At 41.0% G+C, this 26,293-nt stretch overlaps 1 protein-coding gene across 2 annotated transcripts in view; it reads left to right on the forward strand.

Annotated features, from left to right (window-relative positions):
• The first annotated feature begins 967 nt into the window (after positions 1-967).
• The window catches only part of FAM161A (FAM161 centrosomal protein A), a 42,825-nt gene continuing 17,499 nt past the window's right edge, over positions 968-26,293 (forward strand). Inside the window, exons 1-3 of one of the 2 annotated variants that reach the window (XM_060187214.1) lie at positions 968-1,468; positions 13,564-13,799; positions 20,414-21,565. In XM_060187214.1, the coding sequence (XP_060043197.1) occupies positions 1,274-1,468; positions 13,564-13,799; positions 20,414-21,565 (1,583 nt within the window). In that variant the 5' untranslated portion in view covers positions 968-1,273. The remainder of the gene's footprint in view (positions 1,469-13,563; positions 13,800-20,413; positions 21,566-26,293) is intronic. The other variant, XM_007539655.3, reaches the window with a different exon arrangement.

Consider the following 26,293-nt stretch of genomic DNA (forward strand, 5'->3'; position numbering starts at 1 on the left):
AAAAGTGTTTATTTTCCCATTTGCCCTTGTTTTTTATTGTTGTTGTAATTATTGTTGTTATTGATGTCGTCGTTGTTAGATAGGACAGAGAGAAATGGAGAGAGGAGAGAAAGATACCTGCAGACCTGCTTCCCCGCTTGTGAAGCTACTCCCCTGCAGGTGGGCAGCCAGAGGCTCGAACCGGGATCCTTACTCCAGTCCTTGCTCTTTGTGCCACCTGCGCTACCACCCAACTCCCTAGAGTAGGAAATCTTGATGGGTCTGGGGCCTAGATGGAATGTGACTGTGGTTGTGTGTGTGTGTGTGTGTGTGTGTGTGTGTGTGTGTGTTTAAATGGTTCTATTTTTTTATTCCCTTTTTGTTGCCCTTGTTTTATTGTAGTTATTACTGTTGTTGTTGGATAGGATAGAGAGAAATGGAGAGGGGAGGGGAAAACACAGAGGGGGAAAGATAGACACCTGCAGACCTGCTTCACCACCTGTGAAGCGGACTCCCCCGCGGGGAGCCGGGGGCTGGAACCGGGATCCTCACGCCGGTCCTTGCGCTTTGCGCCACATGCGTTTAACCCACTGCGCCACCGCCCGACTCCCGTGTGCTTGCTTTTGTGCGCTTCTGCTCTTCAACTCCACAACCACAAAGCTGATTAACCAAAGCTCCAAATGTTGGGTTCATTTGCACTATCACTCTGGCTGGTGCCAGGCTCCACCCAACTCTGGGCCTTTATTGGTCCGTCCGAGAAATACATGAACAGGAATAACTCGCAATCTCTTTCGGATTGGTCGGCTTTTTTCGAGGTCACAAATCTCACTCTGGCATTTTCACGCTCTCAGGGGAACCATGTTAGGTGGCTGGATGCAAACCTTGCCATTGTTCAGAGACTGCCACACAGTTACATTTCTCTGCCGTGGCCACCAGCACTCCTCCTCCCCTCCCCGGGCCACAAAACGAGTTGTTTCGTGAGAAGTCTGCTTTTAGGCGGTGAGGCGCGAAGGAGGGGGAGAGGTGTTGCGCTTTGCCCGCCAGCTTTCTAAATCTGCAGACTCCGTACTGAATGGTACTGAATCCCTCTCTCTTTTAAGGAGGCGCTGGAATCGGTTCTCTGGCATCAAGGGGAGTTCGCGGGTCTTTTGGCCGCTCGCGGCCTCTGTAGCGTCCCTGGTTACCGCGCCCCTAGTCACCACCCGCCCCAAGCTCGGAGCCGCCTGTAGCGGAGGTCGCGCCAGCATCCCGGCCCCGGGCCGGCGCCGGCGCTCAGGCCTCCGCGGGCAAGGCGATGGCCGCTTCGGATCAAGCGGCAGAACTAGCGACCTCCAGCCTCCACCTCCTAGAAAATCCTAACACCGAAGTACAGGACGCCCAGTACAAACACGAAGACCCCGAAACCGTCCTGTCGGCCGCTGTGGAGGACTTAGAGAAGGAGGAAAAGGAAGAAGGGAAAGAGAAAACCGAGCTGTCGGCGCGGGCGCCGGTAATGCAGGGGCCGGACGTGGGTTGGGACCGGTCGCGGCGGGCCGAGGTGCCTGAGACCTCGCCGGCCTCCTAGGCTGGCAGAGGCCGGGGAACGAGGCTTCCTACCGCCCCCTTCTTAGAAGCCCACCACTTTCTCTTTGCTCCACACAGCAAATCAAATGCTCAAAACCGAGGTGTTAACAAGTTGTTGTTTTCCCGGATGGGGTTATTTATTCATTTATTTTTGACAAGGAAAACCAGAGCATCTCTGGCGCATGCACTACCAGGGGTGGGATTTAGGATCTCATGCTGGAGGGACCAACAGCTCATCCACTTGCACCACCAGCTGGGTCACAGAAAAGTTTTCACTTTCTTTTTTCTTTTTTTAATTCTTTTAATATTTATTTATTCCCTTTTGTTGCCCTTGTTGTTTTATTGCTGTCGTCGTTGTTGGATAGGACAGAGAGAAATGGAGAGAGGAGACGAAGACGGGGGGGGGGGGGGGGGGGAGAAAGACAGACACCTGCAGACCTGCCTCACCGCCTGTGAAGCGACTCCCCTGCAGGTGGGGAGCCGGAGCCTCGAACCCGGATCCTTGCGCCCGACCTCACGCTTTGCGCCACTGTGCTACCCCGCGACTCCCAAAGTTTTCATTTTCACCAAAGAAGTTGTAGTAAAATTCTTGGACAGCATTTATATTACTTTTATTTCTAGAGAGTGCTACATAAAGAACTTTAGTCCTTATGCTCCAGCATCTGTTGAGGCAGATAGTTCCTTTTCTTTTTAACTGGAAAAAAACCGATATATCCCATAGTAAACTATCCATAAAAACACAAGTAAAGCAGGTGTGCAGTCAGCTGTTTATTTATTATTTTTTTGTCCGCTTAAGGTCTTATTAGTGAATATGTAATATACAATAAGCAGTGTTTAGAACCATCAAGAGTTCAGCGGATTGATCAGGTAGTTTTAGTTAAGTATCCAGTGAAACAAATTGTTGACGTTCCAGTGTTTCCTAACTGGTTGTTGAGGGAGGAGCGGGACAGCCTTTCATTCATCAGTTTTCATGAACACCTGTGCACCAGGTGAAGGACCAAGTCTACCATCTGCTCTCTTTATTTAAAAGATAGGAACCTTAACTTTTAACTAGCAACCCGCAGATATAAGCCTCCTAAGGATACCAGTTAATACCATTTTCCCAAAGCTTCTAAGAGACAAAGCATATGGTCTAGGGCAAATAAAAGTCACTTTATAATTTGGAACTCTAATCGCTTTAATCTTATACAAAACTATTAATTAGAAAACCTGTAGAAGCCTGTTTATGACCAATATTTTTTTATTTTTATAGACACAAAATCATTGAGGCTATCTAGAATAAGGCAGATTGAGAATCTGAACATGAACCAGGGTCAGATAGACAATTTCTTTCAATGATTATAATTCATCTACAAAAAAAAAAAACTATTGAAGGAAGTCACACCTGAATATAGAAAGGGGCTTGGGGGTGGCACACCTGGTTGAGCGCACATGTTACAGTACACAAGGACCTGAGTTAAAGCCCCCAGTTCCCACCTCAATGGGGAAAGCTTCACAAGTCGTGAAGCAGGTCTGCAGGTGTCTTTCTGTTTCTCTCTCTCCTCTTCCCTCTCAATATCTGGCTGTCTCATCAAATAGAGATAATAAAAAAAAAAATTTAAAGGTTTAAAAAAAAAAGTGGCAGAAAGGATACTAATCCAGGACCCCAAATCCTTTTCCTTCCCTCAATTATTTTTCCTTAGCCATTTAGTTTGCTTTATCTTTTTTTTTTTAATTATTCCCTTTTATTGCCCTTGTTTTATTGTTGTAGTTACTATTGTTGTTAATGTCGTCGACTTTGGATAGGACAGAGAGAACTGGAGAGAGGAGGGGAAGACAGAGGGGGAGAGAAAGATAAAGCCACCTGCAGACCTACTTCACTTCCTCTAAAGTGACTCCGCTGCAGGTGGGGAGCCAGGGGCCCGAACGGGGATTCTTACGCTGGTCCTTGTGCTTCGTGCCACCTGAGCTAGCTAGCTAGACCGTTGCGCTACCGCCCGACTTCATTGTTTTATCTTATGGGGGGTTATCTAATAAATTGAGAATCATCATTTGACATATGGTTGTGAGAAGATCATTTCAGGCAGAAGGAACAGCAAATGTAGAAGTCCTAACAAAGAAAATGCTTTTTACCTGCCAGCGCTCATGTTCATCGGGGAAGCAATTACAGAAGCCAGACCTTCCACCTTATTTTATTTTATTTTTTTAATATTTATTTATTTATTCCCTTTTGTTGCCCTTGTTTTTTGTTTGTTTGTTTGTTTTTTACTGTTGTAGCTATTATTGTTGTTATTTGATGTCGTTGTTGTTGGATAGAACAGAGAGAAATGGAGAGAGGAGGGGAAGACGGGAAGAGAGAAAGACACCTACAGACCTGCTTCTCAGCTTTTGAAGAAACCTCCTGCAGGTGGGGAGCCAGGGCTCAAATCAGGATCGATTACACCAGTCCTTGCACTTTGTGCCATATGCGCTTAACTCACTTCATTACTGCCGGACTCCCCAACCTTCCACCTTCTGCACCCCATAATGATTCTGGGTCCATACTCCCAGAGGGATAAAGAGTAGGAAATCTATCAAGGGAGGGGATTGGATATGGAGTTCTGGTGGTGGGAATTGTGTGGAAATGTACCCCTCTTAACCTATAGTCTTGTCAATACTTTCATTTTATAAATAAAAATTTAAGAAAGAAAGTGCTTTGTGTGCAAAAGGATTTAAAATAAAACCAGCAGGACTGGAAAAGAGAGGCAGACAAAGAGGGTGGTGATGAGGTGGGATGAATTATTTAGGGACTTACAGTCCAAAGTCAGGAGTTTAGTGTTTATTGTATGCACTTGAAGGCTTTTAAGGGATTAAGACTCATTCTTGTTTACATTTTGAATAGGTAGCTGTGTTGGCTTGTGGAGAGTAATTGTATGGTTAGACATAGCAGAGTTAAAGCTATTGATTGGCTAAGAGGCTGTTGTAAATCAGGTACTAGAATTGACTTGGACCTAAAGTTCCAAAAATAGCACAAAGTAAATTTCTTTTTTAGTATTTATTGATTATTTTTCATAGAGACAGAAATCAAGAGGGAAGGGGGAGATAGAGAAGGAGAGAAAGAGACAACTGAAGCACTGCGTCACAGCTCCTGAAGCTCCCTTCCTGTAGGTGGGAACTGGGGGCTGAGAGCTTGAACTTTGGTCCTTGCACATTGTAGTGTGTATGCTCTACTAGATGTACCACCACCTCGCCCCTAGAAGCAGATTTCGTAGGATGAATAGGACTTGCTATTAGATTGGATGTAAACAAGGGAAAACAAAATCTAGGGTTTTGGTTTGATCAGCTGCGGGGAAGGTCATGTTGTTTACTGAACCTGAGGAATGACTTGGGGGGGAAAAGAACAGGTTTAAAAACCAGAAACAGTCTCTTGGTGGTGGATGGTGTTGATGTACATGCCTATTAAATTAAAATTTAAAAAAAAACAGAAACAAATCAACATTTAAGTTTTTGATGTGGTAGATTTGATTTAAAACAACCATTTGAAACTGTCTAGGAAGCAGTTGGGCCTATGGAAACTAGTCCTATGGGGTCTGGGCTGGAGATTTCTTCTGTTTGGGAGTTTTCAGTATTTTTAAAACTAAAAGGATGGAGGAAGTCTATTAGGGAAAAGAGCACAGAACAAAGAGGAGTCTACTATAGAACTGTTTTTTTTTTAAGTAAGCTTTTTTTGTATTTTCCCTTTTGTTGTCCTTGTTGTTTTTCATTTGTTGTTATTGATGTCGTCCTTGTTTGATAGGACAGAGAGAAATGGAGAGGGATGGGGAAGACAGCGAGGGAAAGAGAAAGACAGACACCTGCAGACCTGCTTCACCTCCTGTGAGGGGACTCCCCTGCAGGTGGGGAGCCGGACGCTCGAACCGGCATCCTTGTGCAGGTCCTTCCTTCCGCTTTGCGCCTTGTGCGCTTAACCCGCTGCGCTGCCGTCCGACTCCCAGAACTCTTAAAAAGGTCAATATTTATCCCTGGTCGAGCCCCCGGCTCCCCACCTGCAGGGGAGTCGCTTCACAGGCGGTGAAGCATGTCTACAGGTGTCTGTCTTTCTCTCCCCCTCTCTGTCTTCACCTCCGCTCTCCATTTCTCTCTGTCCTATCCAACAACAACGACATCAGTAACCACAACAATGTTAAACAACAAGGGCAACAAAAGGAAAATAAATAAATACTTTTTAAAAAATCTTAAAATTTAAAAAAAGGTCAATATTTAATAGGTAGAGAAAAGAGGGAAGGAGAATTAAGGACCAGCTACATTGATAAATTGACTATCACAAGCCTTTTAAAGTCTCCCCCACCCCCAATTTTTTGTACTTTATTTCAGATTTTAATTTAGCATTAATATTCATAAACATTTCCTTTTTTGTTACATTTTAGTTATGGAAATAACATATGGATACACTCTCCTTTTAAAGTATCAAATGTTACAAATAAAGTTTAGGTTCTTTTACTATCTGCCCCCCACCCCAAAGAGAAAATCTGGGTCCTTTATCCCTCCTTACTGGTAACCACTGTTTTGAAATTGAAATATATTAATGCAGACTCTTTCCTGTCTTTTGTGTACATATTATTTTAATGTGTTAGCATTCTATGTATACATACTATTTTGCAGCTTGCCTATCATTTATTGGGAGTGTACCATGTTAGCACATTAGATCTGCTTCATTCCTAACCCTTTGAATATAGAAAATATTAAAAGTAAAAATTTCTGACACAGAGGAGATAGTAGACTTACATAATAAACTTTTACTCCTAAAGATCAGAGGTGCCAGGTTCAATTCCTTACACCATAAACTAGATCTAAACTACTGTTGGAAAAAAAATGTTAATTGGGGGGCTGGGCGGTACCACAACCAGGTTAAGCGCACAAGGCGTGAAACGCAAGGACCGGCTCAAAGATTCTGGTTTGAGCCCCCAGCTCCTCACCTGCAGGGGGGTCGCTTCACTTCCCCTCCTCTCTCAATTCCTCTCTGTCCTATCCAGCAATAACAAACAAGGGCAACAAAATGGGGAAAATGGCTGCCAGGAGCAGTGGCTTCGTAGTGTAGGCACCAAACCCCAGCAATAACCCTGGAGACAAAAAAAAAAATAAGTTAATTGCAGATAATACTAGAAAATCAATACAGTTATGGTGCTGGTTACGAATGAAGCAACTGCTGAAAGGAGCCATCTAAATGGGTCAAGCCAATCTAAGGAAGATTATCCTCTAATCTGTGGCTGCATGCATAATATTCTACAAAGAACTAAACAATTAAAAGAGAAAAGTGCTATTATAGGTTCTTGGAAAATAATGCACTTGGCCTAGATTATTTGGTATACGAAATGTGTTCTATATAGAAGAATTAAAGTTGAGGGGCCCAGGCTGTGGCACACACAATTAAAGGCACATATATCACAATGTGCAAGAACTTGAGTTTGAGTCCCAGCTCCCCACCTGCAAGGGGTCCACTTTGTGGGGGTGGGGCAGGTCTGCAGGTGTTTATCTTTCTCTCCCAGTTTTACTCCTGAAGATCAGAGGTTCCAGGTCCAATTCCTAACACCATAAACCAGAACTGAACAGGACTGTTTAAAACAGTGTTAATTGGGGGGGGGGGGGTGAACAGGCAGTAGCATACCCGGTTAAGTGTACATGGCATGAAGCTCCCATCCCCTCTCAATTTCTCTCTATCCTAGTAAAAATAAGTAGAAAAAAAAAAGAAGAAGAACTACCACCGGTAGCCATGAATTTGTAGTGCCAACACCAAACCTCAGTGATAACCCTGGTGGCAATAAAAAGGAAAAAGAGAAAAAGAATTAAAGTTGAGTGGTCTGGAAGGTGGCGCAGTGGATAAGACTTTGGACTCTCAAGCATGAGGTCCTGAGTTCAATTCCCGGCGCACATGTACCAAATTGATGTCTGGTTCTTTCTATCTCCTATCATTTCTCATGAATAAATAAATAAAATCTTAAAAAAAAAGAATTAAAATTGAAAGCCACTTATTAGCTATTCTTTTGTAAAATTTTTTTAATTTTCCCTTTTTGTTGCCCTTGATTTTTTAACGTTATTGTAGTTATTAATGTTGTTGTTATTGATGACATTGTTGTTACGACAGAGAGAAATGGAGAGAGGAGGGTAAGACAGAGAGGGAAAGAGAAAGACACCTGCAGACCTGCTTCAGCGCTTGTGAAGCGACGCCACTGCAGGTGGGGAGCCAGAGGTTTGAACCGGGATCCTTACTCCTGTTCTTGCGCTTTGTGCCACGTGCGTTTAACCCGCTGCGCTACCGCCCGACTCTCAGCTGTTCTTCTGTTTTAGGTGAAACGCTGAGATCAACTTATATGAAAAGCTGATGCCAGTGCTAACAGCATTTTAAAAAATATTTATTTGTTTATTTACTCCCTTTTGTTCTTGTTTTATTGATGATGTCGTTATTGGATAGGACAGAGAGAAATGGAGAGAGAAGGGAAAGACAGAGAAAGACAGACACCTGCAGACCTGCTTCACTGCTTGTGAAGCGACGCCCCTGCAGGTGGGGAGCCGGGGGCTCGAACCGGGATCCTTACGCCGGTCCTTGCACTTTGCACCACATGCACTTAACCCACTGGGCTACCGCCCGACTCCCGTTAAAAGTATCTGACCGAGTTATAGTGGACATTGTGTAGAAGTCAATAAATATAATTTATCAGACCTGCCACATCTCTTCAGTAGTTTCTTATCCTTCTGTATCTTTTCTTGAGCCGCTTGTGAGCGTGTGTGCGAGGTGAGGGCCCTTCTGTATCTTTTCTTTTTAAATTTTTTTTTATTATTTTTATTTATTTATTGAATAGAGAAATTGAGAGGAAAGGGAGTGAAAGGGGGAGAGAGAGAGAGACACCTGCAGCACTGCTTCACCACTTGTGAAGCTTTTCCCATGCAGGTGGGGGCCGGGGCCTTGAACTTGGGTCTTTGTGCACTGTAACATGTGCGCTTAACCAGGTGCACCACCACCCAGCCCCACCTTTTGTATCTTTTCAAACATTTTTTAGGTCCAGTTAATTTTGTTCTTTTTGTAAAAATGAGTGTCATGACTTTCTTTTTGTTTGAAGACAAAGTAATTTATTTGTAGGACGTTAATTTTGATAGAAATATCTGCTATTTGTGCTGGGGCTTGTTGTTTGCATGACAAATCAACTCTTCTTGGTGGCCATTTTTTCTTTCTTTTTTTTTTTCTTTATTTGATAGGACAGAGAAATCAGGCAGAGGGTAGATAGCATAATGTTTATGCAAACAGACTCTCATGCTTGAGACTCCAAAGTCCCAGGTTCAATCCCGCACACCACCGTAAGCCAGAGCTGAATAGTGCTCCGGTTGGGGAAAAAAAAAAAAAAGACAGAGAAATGGAAAGGGTGGGGGTGTAGAGAGTGAGAGAGGCTGGGAGACACCTGCAGACCTGCTTCACCACTTGTGAAGTGTTCCCCCTTTGGGGGTGGGATTCGAACCTGGATCCTTTAGCAGGCCCTTGCACTTAGTACTACTATGTGCACTTCACTCAGTGTTCCACTGCTTGGATCCCAGAAATTTTTTTTTAAGAATTTATTTATTTATTAATGAGAAAGAGAAATAACCAGAAATCACTCTGGTACATGTGCTACCCGGGGATTGAACTTGGGACCTCATGCTTGAGAGTCCAATGCTTTATCCACTGCACTACCTCCCGGACCACATAAACTTATTTATTTATTCTTTTTGTCAGAGCACTGCTCAGCTCTGGCTTATGGTAAAGCAATGGATTCAACCTGGGACTTTGGAACCTCAGGTGTGAGAGTCTCTTTGCATAACCATTATGCTATCTACCCCTCCCAGAAATAATTTACCAACAATTTTAACATTTAAAAATTTAAGTATTTTATTGATATTTGAATTTTTCAAGAAACTTCTATTAAAAAGTCTAAAGAGTCTTGCAGGCACTTATGGAGAGATGAGAAATTGTATCCATGTGTCAACTGTACAGTAAACTATTACCCTCCCCCCGATAAAATGATTAAAAAAATAAAACTCAAAACTACAGTTGCACAGAATTCATCAGAAAAAATTTCCTGGAGTGGGGGAGATACCATAATGGTGATGCAGAAATACTTTTATGCCGAAAGTTCCAGGTTCAGTCCCCCATAAACCAGAGCTGAGCAGTGCTATGGTAAAAAAGGAAAGAGGAAAAAAAAAATGTAACTTATAGTAAATAATATCAACTCCCTCTCCCCCATCCTGAATATTTACCATTGGCCAAATATTTTCTGTAGGCTCTGAGAACACAACTGTGAGCAAATCCTTGCCTTTGTGGTGTTATTTTTTGACTGAGAGGAGGCATACAATACACAGAGATATATGGAATGTTACTTGCTGTTGAGTACTTCTGAGAAAGATAAAGCAGAAAAGGGAGGCTAACATGAGTGAAGACAGAGTACTTCTGAGAAAGATAAAGCAGAAAAGGGAGGCTAAGATGAGTGAAGACAGAGACTTTTCTTCCTTTCTCTCAGAGTACTGTTCATCTCTGATTTAGTGTGATGCTGGGGATTGAATTTGGGATGGTGGAGCCTCAGGCATGAAATGAAAGTTTGGTGTTTTTTTTTTTTTTTTTTTTTTTTTGCATAGCCATTGTTCTATCACCCTGATGAAGTGGTTATTTCAAATAGGGTAGGTAGCTAGTGAAAACCTTGAGAAGATAGTAAACTTGAATAAAGACAGAAATAAACAAGCTGCTTAAGACTTTTTGAGAACTGTGGTGGGTATCTGGAAGGTGGAAGGGTAGAGACATAGAATTGTGATAGGTGCAGTATGCAACTATATCATGTAACCTTATAAACTTGTAACCCACTATTAATCACAAATGAAAATGGAAGGGAGAGAAAAAATAAAAAGGAAAAAAGCACTGCACAGATATCTGGATAAAGAACATCCGAGGAGAGGGAGCAGCAAGTACAAGGCCCTGAGGTGATTTTGTTGGTTCTCTGAGCATTTGGACAATTGCTAACTGAAATCGATCATTGCTGCTAGAGTTAACGGTTGCTGCTTGGATGAAGTATCATTGTTGGGGTAAGGTAAGCCAACAAGTGGACAGGGAACTAGAAGGAATAAGCCCCTTCCACCTCCAGCCTTTCTCTAACCTCATTTTTTAAAAAATATTTATTCCCTTTTTTTGCCCTTGTTTTATTGTTATAGTTATTGATGTCATCGTAGTTAGATAGGACAGAGAGAAATGGAGAGAGGAGGGAAAGACAGAGAGGGAGAGAGAAAGATAGACACCTGCAGACCTGCTTCACCGCCTGTGAAGTGACTCCCCTGCAGGTGGGGGAGAGCCGGGGGCTCGAACCGGGATCCTCATGCCAGTCCTTGGGCTTTGCGCCACGTGTGCCTAACCCGCTGCATCTACCGCCCGACTCCCATCTAACCTCATTTTTGTCAGTCTAATGTAGAACAGCAAGCAAAGCAGAAATGTAGTTTTCAGTGTCTTAGCCCCAGTACCATAGCAAGACATAGAAGAGTGACACTGGAGCTGAGACACTATAGTTTAACAGCTAGCATAAATCTACCATGCATGTGGAAGAAGAGAAAAAGGTCAGACCCTTTTAGGCATGACTTGTATCTATAATAACTACATTATATACTCCTTTCTTATTTTGTTGTCATTCCCACAGTCTCTGGCACCACCCATGGGAGCTGCTTTTCTTATTGCCTGCAGAAGTGAATGTTTTGAAAGTTCATCCTACTTGTTTGAAGCCCCTCCCCAATCTTTAGAAGAGTTTCTCCATGACTATTATTTGTTTATTTATTTACTTTTATTTTTATTGGGGGATTAATAATTTATAGTAAACAGTAAATATAGTTGTTGGTACACATATAAAATTTCTGTTTTCTGCAAGACTTTCTAATCACCCAACTAGGTCCTCTACCATCATGCACCAGGACTTGAAATTCCCCACTACCCATAGAGTCCTTTACTTTGGTGCAATTCACCAAACCCAGTTCAACTTATGCTTTGTGTTTACCCTTTATGCTCTTATTTCTCAACTTCTGTCAATGAGTGGGATCATCCCATTTTCATCTTTTTGTTTCTTACTTAATATGATTCCTTCAAAAATTTTTTGGATGGATAAAATTTTATTTAATTTTTTTAAATTTATTTATAAAATAAAAAATATTGATAAGACCATAGGATAAGACAGGTACAATTCCACACAATTCCCATTGCCAGAGTTCCGTAAGCCCTCCCCTCCCTTGAAAACTTTCCTATTCTTTATCCCTCTGGGAGCATGGACCCAGAATCATTATGGGGTGTATGCAGAAGGTGGAAGGCCTGTTTTCTGTAATTGCTTCTCTGCTGAAAATGGGTGTTCGCAGGCCGATCCATACTCCCACCCTGTTTCTATTTGATGAGCTGCTGAGAATTTTCTTCTTTTCACTCTATGTCTCCATTCTCCTACTCTCCGCTGTATTCTCCTGTAACACACATTGCAGGAGCCCAGCTGGAAAAAGGCACTGGGCTATAATCTCGTAGTTTGAAGCAGAAGGAATTTGTTCTTCACCTAAGTTAAAACTTAGAACATACAAAGAACACCTTTATAAAAGGTGGCTTGAGGGAGTTGGCGGTAGTGCAGCAGGTTAAGCACATGTGGTGCGAAGCACCAGGACCAAAGTAAGGATCCCAGTTCCAGCCCCCTGCTCCCCACCTGCAGGGGTGTAGCTTCACTGGAAGTGAAGCAGGTCTGCAAGGTATCTCTTTCTCCTTTTCTGTCTTCCCCGCCTCTCTCCATTTCTTTCTGTCCTATCCAACAATGAAAACAACAAAAAACAACAACAAAAAACAAGGGCAACGAAAGGGTAAATAAATAAATAAATAAATAAAATTTTAAAAGGTGGCTTGATTTTTTTCCTATTGTATCATATGGGTAAATACATGATCTGGGAAATCTAACCATCCTTTATAAAGTAGATTATATAGCATTTATTTTCTGGCAACTTGGTTTTTCTTTCAGTTAGTATTATTATTGTTGTTACTATTATTTTTAAATTTCTTTATTGGGGGATTAATGGTTTACATTCAACAGTGAAATGCCATACTTTGTACTTGTAACATTTCCCTGTGTTCCACATAGCAATTCAACCCCCACTAGGTCTTCCTCTGCCAATGATGGACCTGAACCCTCAACCCCACCCTAGAGTCTTTTACTTTGGTGCAATACATCAACCACAGTCCAAGTTCTGCTTAGTTTTTTTCTTTTCTGGTCTTGTTTTTCAGCTTCTGTCTATGAGTGGTATCATCCCATATTCATCCTTCTTTTTCTGACTTATCTCACTTAACATGATTCCTTCAAGCTCCATCCAAGATGGGGTGAGGAAGGTGAAATCCCCATTTTTAATAGCTGAGTAGTATTCCATTGTGTATATAGACCACAACTTACTCAGCTACTCATCTGTTGTTGGACACCTGGGTTGCTTCCAGATTTTGGCTATTACAAATTGTTTTGCTATGAACATAAACACACAAATCTTTTTGGATGGGCATATTTGGTTCCTTAGGATATATCCCTAGGAGAAGAATTGCAGGGTTATATGGTAGGTTCACTTCTAGCCTTATTGTTACTATTATTGCCACCAAGGTTATCCCTGGGGCTCAGTGCCAGCACTGTGAATCTACCACTCCTGGCAGCCATTTTTTTCTTTTTCTTTTTCTTTATTTCTTTCTTTACTTTTCCTTTCTATTTTATTTGATAGGACAGTAAGAAATTAGGCAGGGGATGGGGGTAGAGAGGGAGATATAGATACCTGCAACATTATTTTACCACTCATAAGCTTTCCCCTCTGTAGGTAGAGATTGGGACTTGAACTTGGTTCCTTGAATGTGGTAAAGTGTGTGCTCAACCAAATGTGCCACTTCCTAGCCCCTCACACCTATGTTTATGTATGTGTATATATACTTACACTCACACCAGAAACCAAGTTGGCAGAAAATAAATGCTATCACATACATAAGTATATAACATTTTTTTCTCATTCCAGGATGATTTTAACACCTCCTTTTCTGAGGCAGCTGAAACAAGTATAAGCCATGAGAACTTTTTGGACTTTTCTGCTATTTACCAGTCTAATGAGGAATATTTCAGGAAACTAGAAAAGCTAAAAGCTGCCCACATGGAAACTATGGCAAAATTAGAGAAAATGTGCCAAAATAAATTAAATTTTAATCCAAGTCAGCCAGTGTTCATCAGGGAAGAAACACCTAGTGATTCTTGTTGGTAAGTTTGTTCATATTATTTGTGAATTGTAAAATTAAGTGTGTACTTAGAAGTGTAGAGTGAAATTGTCTCAGAATATTTTCTATGAGCTTTCCTTCCATACTGTTTTTGTTTTTTAATTTCTTTATTGGAGGATTAATGGTTTACAGTCAGCAGTAAAATATAATATTTTGTACATGTGTAACATTTCCCAGTGTTCCACATAATAGTACAACCCCCACTAGGTCCTCCTCTGTCAACCTTTTCCAGGATCTGAACCTTCCCCCCACATGCCAGAGTCTTTTACTTTGGTGCAGTACACCAACTCCAGTCCAAATTCTGCTTTGTGTTTTCCCTTCTGATCTTGTTTTTCAACTTCTGTCTATGAGTGGTATCATCCCATATTCATCCTTTTGTTTCTAACTTATCTGACTTAACATGATTCCTTCAAGCTCCATCCAAGATGAGGTGAAGAAGGTGAAATCACCACTTTTAATAGCTAAGTAGTATTTCATTGTGTATATAGACCACAACTTACTCAGCTACTCATCTGTTGTTGGGTTGCTTCCAGACTTTGGCTATTACAAATTGTGCTGCTATGAACATAGGTATATACAAACCTTTTTGGATGAATATGTTTGGTTGCTTAGGATGTATCTCCAGGAGAGGAATTGCAGGGTTATAGGGAAGATCCTCTTCTAGCCTTCTGAAAGTTCTTCAGACTGCTCTCCACAGGGGTTGGACCAATTGACATTGCCACCAGCAGTGCAGGAGGGCTCCTTTATCTCCACAACCTCTCCAGCATTTGTTGCCACTACCTTTTCTGATGTATGACATTCTCACAGGAGTGAAGTGGTATCTCATTATTGTCTATATTCTCTAACAATGGCTTGGAACTTTTTTTTCATGTTGGTTGGCCTTTTGAATCTCTTCTATGGTAAGTATTCTGTTCATATCTTCTCCCCACTTTTGGAGGGAGTCATTTGTTTTTTGTTGCTGAGTTAGGTGAGCTCTTTATATTTTTGGTTATTAGCCTCTTGTCTGATGTATGGCATGTAAAGATCTTCTCCCATTCTGTGAGGGGTCTCTTTGTTTAGGTGGTGGTTTCTTTTACTGTACAGAAGCTTTTTAATTTGATGTAGTCCCTTTGTTTTATTTTTGTTTTAGTCTTCTTTGCAATTGGATTCATATCATTGAAGATGCCTTTAAAATTTAGATAAAAAATAATTCTACCAATATTTTTTCATTTTAATTATTTTGTATTTCCCTTTTGTTGCCCTTGTTTTTTATTGTTGTAGTAAGTTATTGTTGTTATTGGTGTCGTCGTCGTTAGATAGGACAGAGAAATGGAGAGAGATGGGGAAGACAGAGGGGGAGAGAAAGATAGTCATCTGCAGACCTGCTTCACTGCCTGTGAAGTGACACTCCTGTAGGTGGGGAGCCCAGGATTGGAAGCCGGATCTTTTCTCCCGGCCTTACGCTTTGCGCCAGGTGAGCTTAACCCACTGCGCTACTGCCCAACTCCCTCATTTTAATTTTAATTGCAATACACGGGTATATAATTGATTCAGACAACTGAGAGCGTGCTATTTAATTTTCAGTATCTCAATTAACTTTTTTGTTTTTATTTATTTATTATTTTATTTTATTTTATTTGCCTCTAGGGTTATTGCTGGGGCTCAGTGCTTACACTACGAATCCATTGCTCCTGGAGTCTATTTTTTTCCCTTTTCTTGCCCTTGTTCTTTATCGTTGTTGTTATTATTATTGTTGTTATTGCTCTTGTTGTTGGATAGGACAGAGAGAAATTGAGAGAGGAGGGGAAGACAGAGAGGGGGAGAGAAAGATAGACACCTGTAGACCTGCTTCACCTGAAAGTGGGGAGCAGGACCTAGAACCAGGATCCTTCCGCTGGGCCTTGCGCTTCATGCCGTGTGCGCTTAAACTGCTGTGCTATTGCCTCAATCAACTTTTTAATGAATATATTTGAAAAAACCTTGATAGAGTGAAGCTGTGGAAGTTGAAGTGAAAAGTGACAAGGGACGACAGTAGTTCTCAGGTTTTTGTCAGAAATCCTGGTAATCCTATCGTAGTTCAATATCTTGATTCCCCTGAGTTCACAAATTAAGGCCCCCAAAACTTCTGTCTTCCTTCCTCTGACCATGCGCTCTGTTTTGTAAGTACCAAAATGGCGACAGCTGCCACTGAGCAGGGCTTTTAAAGTCTTGAGAGCCTCTCCCTCACTCCTGACCTTGCTTGCCTGTACCCACTGTGGCTAAACGAGTTATTTAAGAAGTCGTAGATATAAATTGGCGCGTTTTCAGGTGTTTTTTTTTCTTTTTAATATTTTATTTATTTACTAATGAGAAAGATGAGAAAGAACCAGACATCTCTCTGATATTTGTGCTGCCAGAGATTGAAATCAGGACCTCATGCTTGAGAGTCTACTGCTTTATATACTGTGCTTCTTCCCGAACCATGAAGGGGTGTTTTTTTGTTTGTTTGTTTGTTTTGCTTTTCTGCAATTGTTGTTGCTTTAATTCAATACTGGGAGTGACATGCCTCAACTGCTAATCCGTTGCCATGTCACCGGAAATTGGCTGGGATTTACTTTTTTGGGATTTTTTGTTTGCTTGCTTGCTTGTCTTATTAGTGATTTAATACTGATTTACAAGGATGTCTCTTTTTTTAATTTTTTAGTATCTTTATTTATTTATTACTAGAGATAACCAGAAATTGAGAGGAAGGAGGAGATAGAGAGGGCGAGAGACAGAGAGACACCTGCAGCACTGCTTCATCACTTGTGAAACTTTACCCCTGCAGGTGGGGACCAGGGGCTTGAACCTGGGTCCTTGCACACTGTAACGTGCGCTCAACCAAGTGCGCCACCGCCTGGTCCCTAAGGATTTATTTATTTTTCTAGCTGGCAATGGGAGCCTGAACAAATCAGAGTGCTTTAATTTCAGCCAGTTTTTTTTCCACATTAAAAACTTATGGGTCCTTGTGGGTAGTTCAATATCCTGTTGCCCTTGTGTTCACAAATTAAGCATCCATATCTACTTTCCTGTCACCTACAATGTGTTCTGCTGGGTAACTTCCATTTTGGCAACAGCTGTCACTGAGTATGGCTTTTTTTTTTTTTAAGATTTTATTTATTTATTAATGAGAAACATAGGAGGAGAGAGAAAGAACCAGGCATCACCCTGGTTACATGTGCTGCTGGGGATTGAACTCAGGACCTCATGCTCGAGAGTCCGATGCCTTATCAACTGCCCCACCTTCCGGACTACGAGTATGGCTTTTTGAGACCCGAGAATCTCTCCCTCCTTTTCTACCCACATGTGTCTGCACTATCCATGGCTTGGAGAAATCCTGGTTATATTTTGCTGATTTTCAGTTGATTTTTGTTGCTTTTTCTAGTTGATCATGGAGAGTGAAGTAAGACAGCTGTTACTCCATAGCCATGCCTCAAGAAGTCTCCTCCCATTCACTTCTAAATTTAATAATTTTGTTTGTTTTTATGCAACACCTGTGTATAAGTCCAAAGTCTCATGCATTCATTTAGCTTAATTTTTTTTTATTCCTTATTCTTTTTTGAAAGAGAAAGATGGGCTAAAGACTCAAAGAGAGAGGAGGTACACCACAGTACCCCTCCACTATCTGTGGAGCTCCCCTGGTGGTATCATGATATTCACTTGTGCCAGAGTTTGAACCTAGTGCCTCATGCATAACAATGTGTATGCTCTACTAGGTGGTCTATTTACCCTAAGTTTAGTCTTAAAGGAGGAATAGTTGCAGCAGGTATAGGAAAGAAAGAGTGATCTTCCTGGCAGTAAAAAAAAAATGTATAAAGGCATACCAGCTTCAGACGTTATGCTGTATGTGAAGAATTTCATTTAATCTATATATGATTTAATAAATGTGACTGGGGGGAGCAGTGGCATACCGGTTAAGTGCACACAGTTTATGTACAAGGACCTGGGTTTGAACCCCCTGTCCCCACCTGCAGCAGGGATGCTTCATGAGTGGTGAAGCAGGTCTTTGTGGTTCTTTCACTTTTCCTATCTCTCATCCTCCACTCTCAATTTCTCTCTTTCCTATCTAATAAAATAAGAAAAAGAGAAATGTAACTGAGGCCAGCCAGTGGCACACCTGGTTAAGTGCACATATTACAGTGCACAAGGATCTTGGTTCAAGCCCCTTGTACCCACCTGCAGGGGGGAAGCTTTCTGAAGCTGTGTGGTAAAAGTCTCTCTTTCCATCTCTATCTCCCCCTTCCCTCTTGATTTCTGTCTTTCTAGTCAATAAATAAATCTTTTAAAAATAATAAATGTACAAACAACTGTATCCACAGTAAACCATCAGTCTCTCAATAAAAAGAATCAGATGATACAAAATAATGTTCACAAAAATAATAAATGTGACTGGTGTAGAAATGAAAGTCTGATGCTCTACCGGTTGACTCATTTCTCTGGGTGCACTGGGGTAGAAATTAAACAGGTGAATCTGGAAAAATAGGCATGAACTTGAAGGTCTTAAAGAACTTTATGATCTAGATTTGACTTTGTAGCAATAAGAAATCTGAAAACTTCCAAGAAGGTGAGTGATGTGTTCAGATGTTTTTTTTTTTTTTTTTATTATTTTCCCTTTGTTGCCCTTGCTGTTTTCATTGTTGTTGTAGTTATTATTGTTGTCGACGTTGTTACATAGGATGGAGAGAGGAGGGGAGAGAAAGACACCTGCAGACTTGCTTCACCACCTTGTGAAGTGACTCCCCTGCAGGTGGTGAGCTGGGGGCTGGAACAGGGATCCTCAAGCTGGTCTTTGTGCTTCATGCCACGTGCGCTTAACCAGCTGTGCTGCCGCCCAACTGCCCAGATGTGTTTTTGTACAGTTACTTTGGTAAACATGTGGAGTCCAGTAGAAGAGACAAGAAGCCACTGCTATCTCAGTTTTCTCCCCTATAAAATGGAGTCAAGGGCAGTGGCGCACTCAGTTAAGTGCATATATTAGCATGTGCAAGGACCCATGTTCAGACCTCTGCTTCCCACCCACAGTGGGGATGCTTCATGAGTGGTGAGGCAGGTTTGCAGGTAGCTCTCTTTCTCTCTCCCTTTCTGTGTCCTCCACTCTCAGTTTCTCTGTTCAATTAAACTAAAAAAAAAAAAAAGAAAAAAGAGGGAGTTGGGTGGTAGCGCAACAGGTTAAGTGCAAGTGGTGCAAAGCGCAAGGACTGGCATAAGGATCCCGGTTCAAACTCCTGGCTCCCCACCTGCAGGGGCGTCGCTTCACAAGCAGTGAAGCAGGTCTGCAGGTGTCTATCTTTTTCTCCTCCTCTCTGTCTTCCCCATCTCTCTCCATTTCTCTCTGTCCTATCCAACAACAACGACATCAATAACAACAACAATAATAACTACAATAATAAAACAACAAGGCAACAAAAGGGAATAAATATTTAAAAACTTTAAAGAAAAAAACAGACACCAAGAGTGGTGGATTTGTAGTGCTGTCACTGAGCCCCATTGATAACACCAGTGGCAAGAACAAAAAAAAATTAATTAATTAAAAATAAAGTCTGGGAGTCGGTCAGTAGCGCAGTGGGTTAAGCGCGCCTGGCTCAAAGCGCAAGGACTGGCATAAGGACCCCAGTTCGAACCACCGGCTCCCCATCTGCAGGGGAGTCGCTTCACAGGCGGTGAAGCACATCTGCAGGTGTCTGTCTTTCTCTCCCCCTCTCTGTCTTCTCCTCTCGTCTCCATTTCTCTCTGTCCTAAACAAGAATAATAACTACAACAATAAAACAACAAGAGCAACAAAAGGGAAGATAAATATTTAAAAAATAAAATAAAATTTAAAATGGAGTCAAACTAGATAATAATAGACATTTCATATCACTATTCGAATTAAAGTGGTATTTTTTCATTTTATTTATTTATTTATTTTCTAATATTTACTTTATTTATTTATTCCCTTTTGTTGCCCTTGTTGTTTTATTGTTGTAGTTATTATTGTTGTTGTCGTTGTTGGATAGGACAGAGAGAAATGGAGAGAGGAGGGGAAGACAGAGAGGAGGAGAGAAAGATAGACACCTGCAGACCTGCTTCACCTCTTGTGAAGCGACTCCCCTGCAGATGGGGAGCCGGGGTTCGAGCCGGGATCCTTATGCCGGTCCTTGTGCTTTGCGCCACCTGTGCTTAACCCGCTGCGCTACAGCCCGACTCCCTTTATATTTATTTATTTATTTATCTATTTTCATTTTTTATAAACACCACGAGGGTTACTGCTGGGGCTCTGCTTGCACAATACATCCACCATTCTCAGCAGCCACTTTTTCCTTTCTTTCTTTCTTTTTTTTTCTCTCTTCTTTCTTTCTGACAGAATTTGAAAGGGGAGAGGAAGATAGAAAGATACCTGCAGTGCTCCTTCACCACTGCAGTTGGAAACTGGTAGGCTTGAGCCCAGGTTCTTGTAAATGACAGCTTGTGCACTAAAATGGGTGTGTCACCACCCAGTTTCCAAAGTGATAATTTTTATAAGCCCTATCGAATTCTTAAACCTTAGAAAATATGTACTTCTTAATTTTCATATTTAATCACATACAACTAAAGTGTAATTTTTTTTTTTTTTGCACTTAGGTCTTTATCAGAAAAGAATGATGACCCTGTCTCATTAATGCCATCATTTTTAGAACCTGATTTAGGTCTGTCTTTCTCTTTGATTACATCATCCTCTGAAGATGAGTTGTCCAATTTAGAAAAAGAGTATCCCAAGAAAAACAGATTGGTGAATTTTGCTAAGGAGCTCATCAACAGCATGTGGGTAAATTTTTCTGTGGAAGATTATATTCAGAGGGATGATACTGACTTCCCAGAAGTTAGAAAAACAAAGAAGAAACCGAGTGAGTGGATACCAAAGATTACAGTACCTGAGCCTTTTCAAATGACAGTTAGGGAACAGAAGAAAAAGGAAGAGAACATGAAATCTAAATCAGATGTTGAAATGGAAAACAAAGAGCTCAAGAATCAAGAAGAAGACTTAGAGTGTAAGAAGAAATTCCGAGCCAATCCAGTTCCTGCGTTCGTTTTTACCCCTCTCTATGATAATATAGTCAAGGAAAGTGAAGAACAGAGAAAATTTAGGAAGGAGAAAAACAAAGAAGCTCTTTTGGCCTCTCTAAAGCCATTTAAGTTTATCGCAAGGGAAGAACAGAAGAAAGCAATCAGAGCAAAGCAACTGAGAGACCTTTTTAAGTCTAAAAAGAAAACAAAGAGCTTTAAAGCCAAACCTATACCTCTATCTACTTATGAGTCACCTAATGACAAGTTAAAAGAAGAAGAATTCTGTAAAAACATGAAGACACAGCTGAAAATCCAAGAGTTTTTAAAAAATTCATCCCCTCAGTCTGGTAGTCCAACTCGCAAAAGTTTTAATACAAGGAAATCCAAATATCCGGAACAGGTTGAAAAGTTGAAAAATAAGTACAAGGCTAAGTATCAGACTGCTGATTTTGAAGATCTTCCTGAGCAAAAACACCTTCCTGATCAGAAGTATTCAAAATTCCTAACAGAAAGTAAACCATTTGCTCTTGATACAGTTACACATGCATCCACTAAAAGAGGAAAGACATTGTTAGACATCGATGCAGATGAGGAAAAAGTAAAAGAAACAAATGAAACACATGAATCTAATCGGTCTCCAAGGCATAAGTCACCAGTAAGAAGTACAAGTTATAGCAATAACCCCCCAATGCCTACAGTGTCTTCCAGAGGAAGAGAACAAGCCACAAGGTACTTAATTAGGATACTAGTCAAGCAGTCAGGATGGCTGAGTGGTCTAAGGCCCGCGTTCAGTACTGCCTAAATTACATAATCAGCGGGGTCAGGTGGTAGCGAGTGGCGCAAAGCGCAAGGACCGGCATAAGGATCCCGGTTCGAGCCCCTGGCTCCCCACCTGCAGAGGAGTCACTTCACAGGCTGTGAAGCAGATCTGCATGTGTCTATCTTTCTCTCCCCCTCTCTGTCTTCCCTATCTCTTTCCATTTCTCTCTGTCATATGCAACAACGATGATATCAATAACCACAACAATAATAACTACAACAATAAAACAAGGGCAACAAAAGGGAAAATAAATATTTAAAAAAGTCTTTTTTTAAAATTACACAGTCAGCATAGACTGACTCATGGTTGCTAAGATAATATATTTAGCTTTGTTGATTTTATGTTGATGAATTTGGAAGTATGAAGTTTTCTTTTTTTTTACAGGCTTTTTTTTTCTTTAAATTTCTTTATTGGGGAATTAATGTTTTACATTCAACAGTAAATACAATAGTTTGTACATGCATAACATTCCCCAGTTTCCCCTATAACAATACAACCCCCACTAGGTCCTCTGTCATCCTTCTTGGACATGTATTGTCCCCACCCACCCACCCCAGAGTCTTTTACTTTGGTGCGATACGCCAATTCCATTTCAGGTTCTACTTGTGTTGTTGTTGTTGTTGTTGTTGTTTTTCTGATCTTGTTTTTCAACTTCTGCCTGAGAGTGAGATCATCCCATATTCATCCTTCTGTTTCTGATTTATTTCACTTAACACGAATTTTTCAAGGTTCATACAAGATTGGCTGAAAACGGTGAAGTCACCATTTTTTACAGCTGAGTAGTAGTCCATTGTGTATATAGACCACAACTTGCTCAGCCACTCATCTGTTGTTGGACACCTGGGTTACCTCCAGGTTTTGGCTATTACAAATTGTGCTGCCAAGAACATATGTGTACACAGATCTTTTTGGATGGATGTGTTGGGTTCCTTAGGATATATCCCCAGGAGGGGAATTGCAGGGTCATAGGGTAGGTCCATTTCTAGCCTTGTGAGAGTTCTCCAGACTGTTCTCCACAGAGGTTGGACCAACTGACATTCCCACCAGCAGTGCAGGAGGGTTCCTCTGACCCCACACCCTCTCCAGCATTTGCTGCTGTTACCTTTTCTGATGTATGACATTCTCACAGGAGTGAAGTGATATCTCATTGTTGTCTTGATTTGCATTTCTCTGACAATCAGAGACTTGGAGCATTTTTTCATGTGTTTCTCGGCCTTTTGGATCTCTTCTGTGATGAATATTCTGTCCATGTCCTTCTCCCATTTTTGGATGGGGTTATTTGTTGTCTTGTTGTTGAGTCTGGCAAGCTCTTTATATATGTTGGTTATTAAACTCTTATCTGATGTATGGCATGTAAAGATCTTCTCCCATTCTGTGAGGGGTCTCTTGGTTTGGGTAGTGGTTTCTTTTGCTGTGAAGAAGCTTTTTAATTTGATGTAGTCCCATAGGTTTATACTTGCCTTAGTCTTATTTGTAACAGGATTCGTTTCATTGAAGATGTCTTTAAATTTTATGCAGAAAAGACTTCTGCCAATATTTTTCTCTAAGTATCTGATAGTTTCTGGTCTAACATCCAAGTCCTTGAGCCACTTGGAATTGACTTTTATATTTGGTGAAATACAGTGGTTCAGTTTCATTCTTCTGCATGTTTCAACCCATTGTTTCCAACACCATTTGTTGAAGAGACTCTTGCTTTCCCCATTTAATAGTCTGGGCCCCTTTGTCAAAGATTAGATTTCCGTAGATGTGGGGGCTCAGTATGAAGTTTTTCTTTTTTTAAAATATTTTTTGTTACTTATTTATTGTATAGAAACAGAGATATTGAGAGGGGAGGAGGAGGTAAAGAGAGGAAAAGAGACATCTGCAGCTTTGCTTCACCACTCATGAAGCTTTCCCCCTGCAGGTGGGGACCAGGGGCTTGAACCTGGGTCCTTGAGCACTGTAATGTGTGTCCTTAACCAGGTGCACCATTGCCTGGCCCCAAAGTTTTTCTATCTTGTAACACATTTTACTATATAATATAAAACATATTTTCTGAGGGTATCCTTCTGAGAAATGAATCATTATTTTCCATTTTATGAATCTTTGGGGATAGAAAATTTTATTTTATTTTTTATAAGATTTTATTTATTTATTAGGAAGATGGGAGGAGAGAGAAAGAACTAGACATCACTCTGGTACATGTGCTGCTGGGGATTGAACTTGGGCCCTCATGCTTGAAAAATCCACTGTGCCACCTCCTGGACCACGGGATAGAAAATTTTATAGTCAATCAATTTTCTACAATCAATTTCCAGTTTAACAAGTCAGATCTTCTATTTTATCCAAGAACAGTCCCTGTCCTTTTTTTGTGAGATATTAGCTTGGATATCTTGCTCCAGCCTCTTATATTAAGTTTCTTTCTTTTTTCTTTTTTATAAGATTTTATTTTTTTAATGAGAAAGATAGGAGGAGAGAAAGAATCAGATATCACTCTGGTATATGTGCTGCTGGGGATCAAACTCAGAACCTCAGAGTCCAATGCCTTATCCACTGCCCTACCTCCCAGACCACTTACATTAAGTTTCTATTTGTCTTTTCTTTGGATGTGTGTTTCCTGAAGACATATAATGGATAGGTCCTGGTCTTTAATGCACTTAGCTACTCTGAATCTTTTGACAATTGAATGTAGGCTACATTTAGGGCAATTATTGATATATGTGGTTTAATTATATCCATTCTGATTTTTGCTTTGAGTTTAAGTCACTGATTCTTTGCTCATTTGTTTCTATCTGTCCTTTTGTGTGGATGAGTTTCTGTGATGAGTTCCTCACTGTCTCTCCTTGTACTTTCTTCAAGTCTCTATTTCTTGTTTTGTGGTTACCATACGTGTAATGATTAACATTGCTTATCTAGAAAAATCTTTGAGTTGTTCTTGATTAACAAACATTTGGCAGAACTGCTTTGTCTTTCAGCTCTCTCCCCTTTCTGCTCTGTTGTTCTCTCCTATTTTTGTTTTGTTCTTAGTTACAGTCTACTGCTGTTCACCTCACCTGGAACTTGTGCTCCTTTGTTTCCTCCTTTCTTGTGGGACTCCATTAATTCTTATAAGGTGGGGTTGATCATGGCAAATGCCTTTAGCTTTTGGATATTTGAGAAGACCTTTATTTCTCCCTCATATTTGCTGGATAATTTTGTAGGATACAAAATTCATGGCTGGAATTCCCTCTCTTTTAGTACTTTGAATATGCCACTCTACTCTCTCCTTGCTTCTAGGGTTTATGAAGAAAAGTCTGATATCTCTCCCTTTGTATGTAATTTCTTTCCTTTCCCTAGCAGCCTGCACATTTTCCCCCCCCTATCATTGAGTTTGGGTCGTTTCACAATAATGTGCCTTGGTGTTAGTCATTTTGCATTTATGTACCTGGCTGTATGATTGGCCTCTTGAATAAGTATGTTCTGAGGATTGCCTAAATGAGGGAAATTATCAGCTTAAACTGCTCTGAAAACCGACTCTGGATCTTTGGCCCTGTGCTCCTCTTCAGATAGCCCTCTTACTCTTATATTCCACCTTTTGATGGAGTCTGCTATTTCTTAGAGAGTTGCTTCTTTCTAAGCCTTTCTTTTCCCTTATCTTTAAATTGAAAGAGTGGGATAATTGTATCTTCTAGATTGGCTTTTTTTTTTTTTTTTTTGTCTCCAGGTTTATCACTGGGGCTTGATATCTGCACTATGAATCCATTGCTCCTGGAGGCTATTTTTTCCCTTTTGTTGCCCTTGTTGTTTATCATTGTTATTATTGTTCTTGTTTCCATTATTGCTATCATTTGTTGTTGGTTAGGACAGAGAGAAATTGATAGAGGAGAGGAAGACAGAGAGGGGGAGAGAAAGATAGACACCTGCAGGCCTGCTTTACCATCTGTGAAGCGACCCCCCTGCAGGAGGGGAGCTGGGGGCTCGAACCAGGATCCTTATGCCAGTCTGTACACTTTGTGCCACGTGTGCTTAACCCACTATGCTACCTCCCGTCCCTGGATTGGCAATTCTTTCTTCTGCATGTGTGAGTCTAATTTCTAAGCCTTCCACATGAGCTTGAACTGCCCTCCAAGTGTCTTTAACTCCTTGCAGCTATTTGAAGTTTTTCTTTCATGCTTCCTAACTGCTTAGTGAATTCTGATTGAAGGTCCTGTTTCATGCTCTCTAGCTTCTTAGCAAACTCTGTTCTGATATTCTCTTTTGTGCTTCTTAATTCCTTACTGAAAAATTTCTCCAACTTTTGAGTTCCTCCATACTTATATTCTTGGAGAATCTTCATAATGAGGCTTTTGTAGTCTTTCTCAGATAGTCCCTGTACATCTGTAATTTCTTGGGGTCCTTGTTTGATTTCTACCTGGCTAAAACAATATGTTTAGCTGTTCTGTTTCTCTGCTTGTGCATTTATTGTGCTGGTTATTTCTGGCCAGCAGGTGGTGCTATTGTTGTGATCGCTATGCTTTACTTAATTATAGGTTTCATGTTGAGGGGTGGGGTAGGGTTGGGCTTTCTTAAGGTAGCATCTGCTCTGTTATGCAGTTGTGTCCTTGCCTTAAATTCAGAAGGCTAAAACCCCTGAGTCAAAGATTGAGAGCTCTTAAGCTCCGTTCTCTTTTCCTCTGGCA

This window comes from Erinaceus europaeus, chromosome 3 (genome assembly GCF_950295315.1).
Source record: "Erinaceus europaeus chromosome 3, mEriEur2.1, whole genome shotgun sequence".
Classification (NCBI taxonomy): domain Eukaryota; kingdom Metazoa; phylum Chordata; class Mammalia; order Eulipotyphla; family Erinaceidae; genus Erinaceus; species Erinaceus europaeus.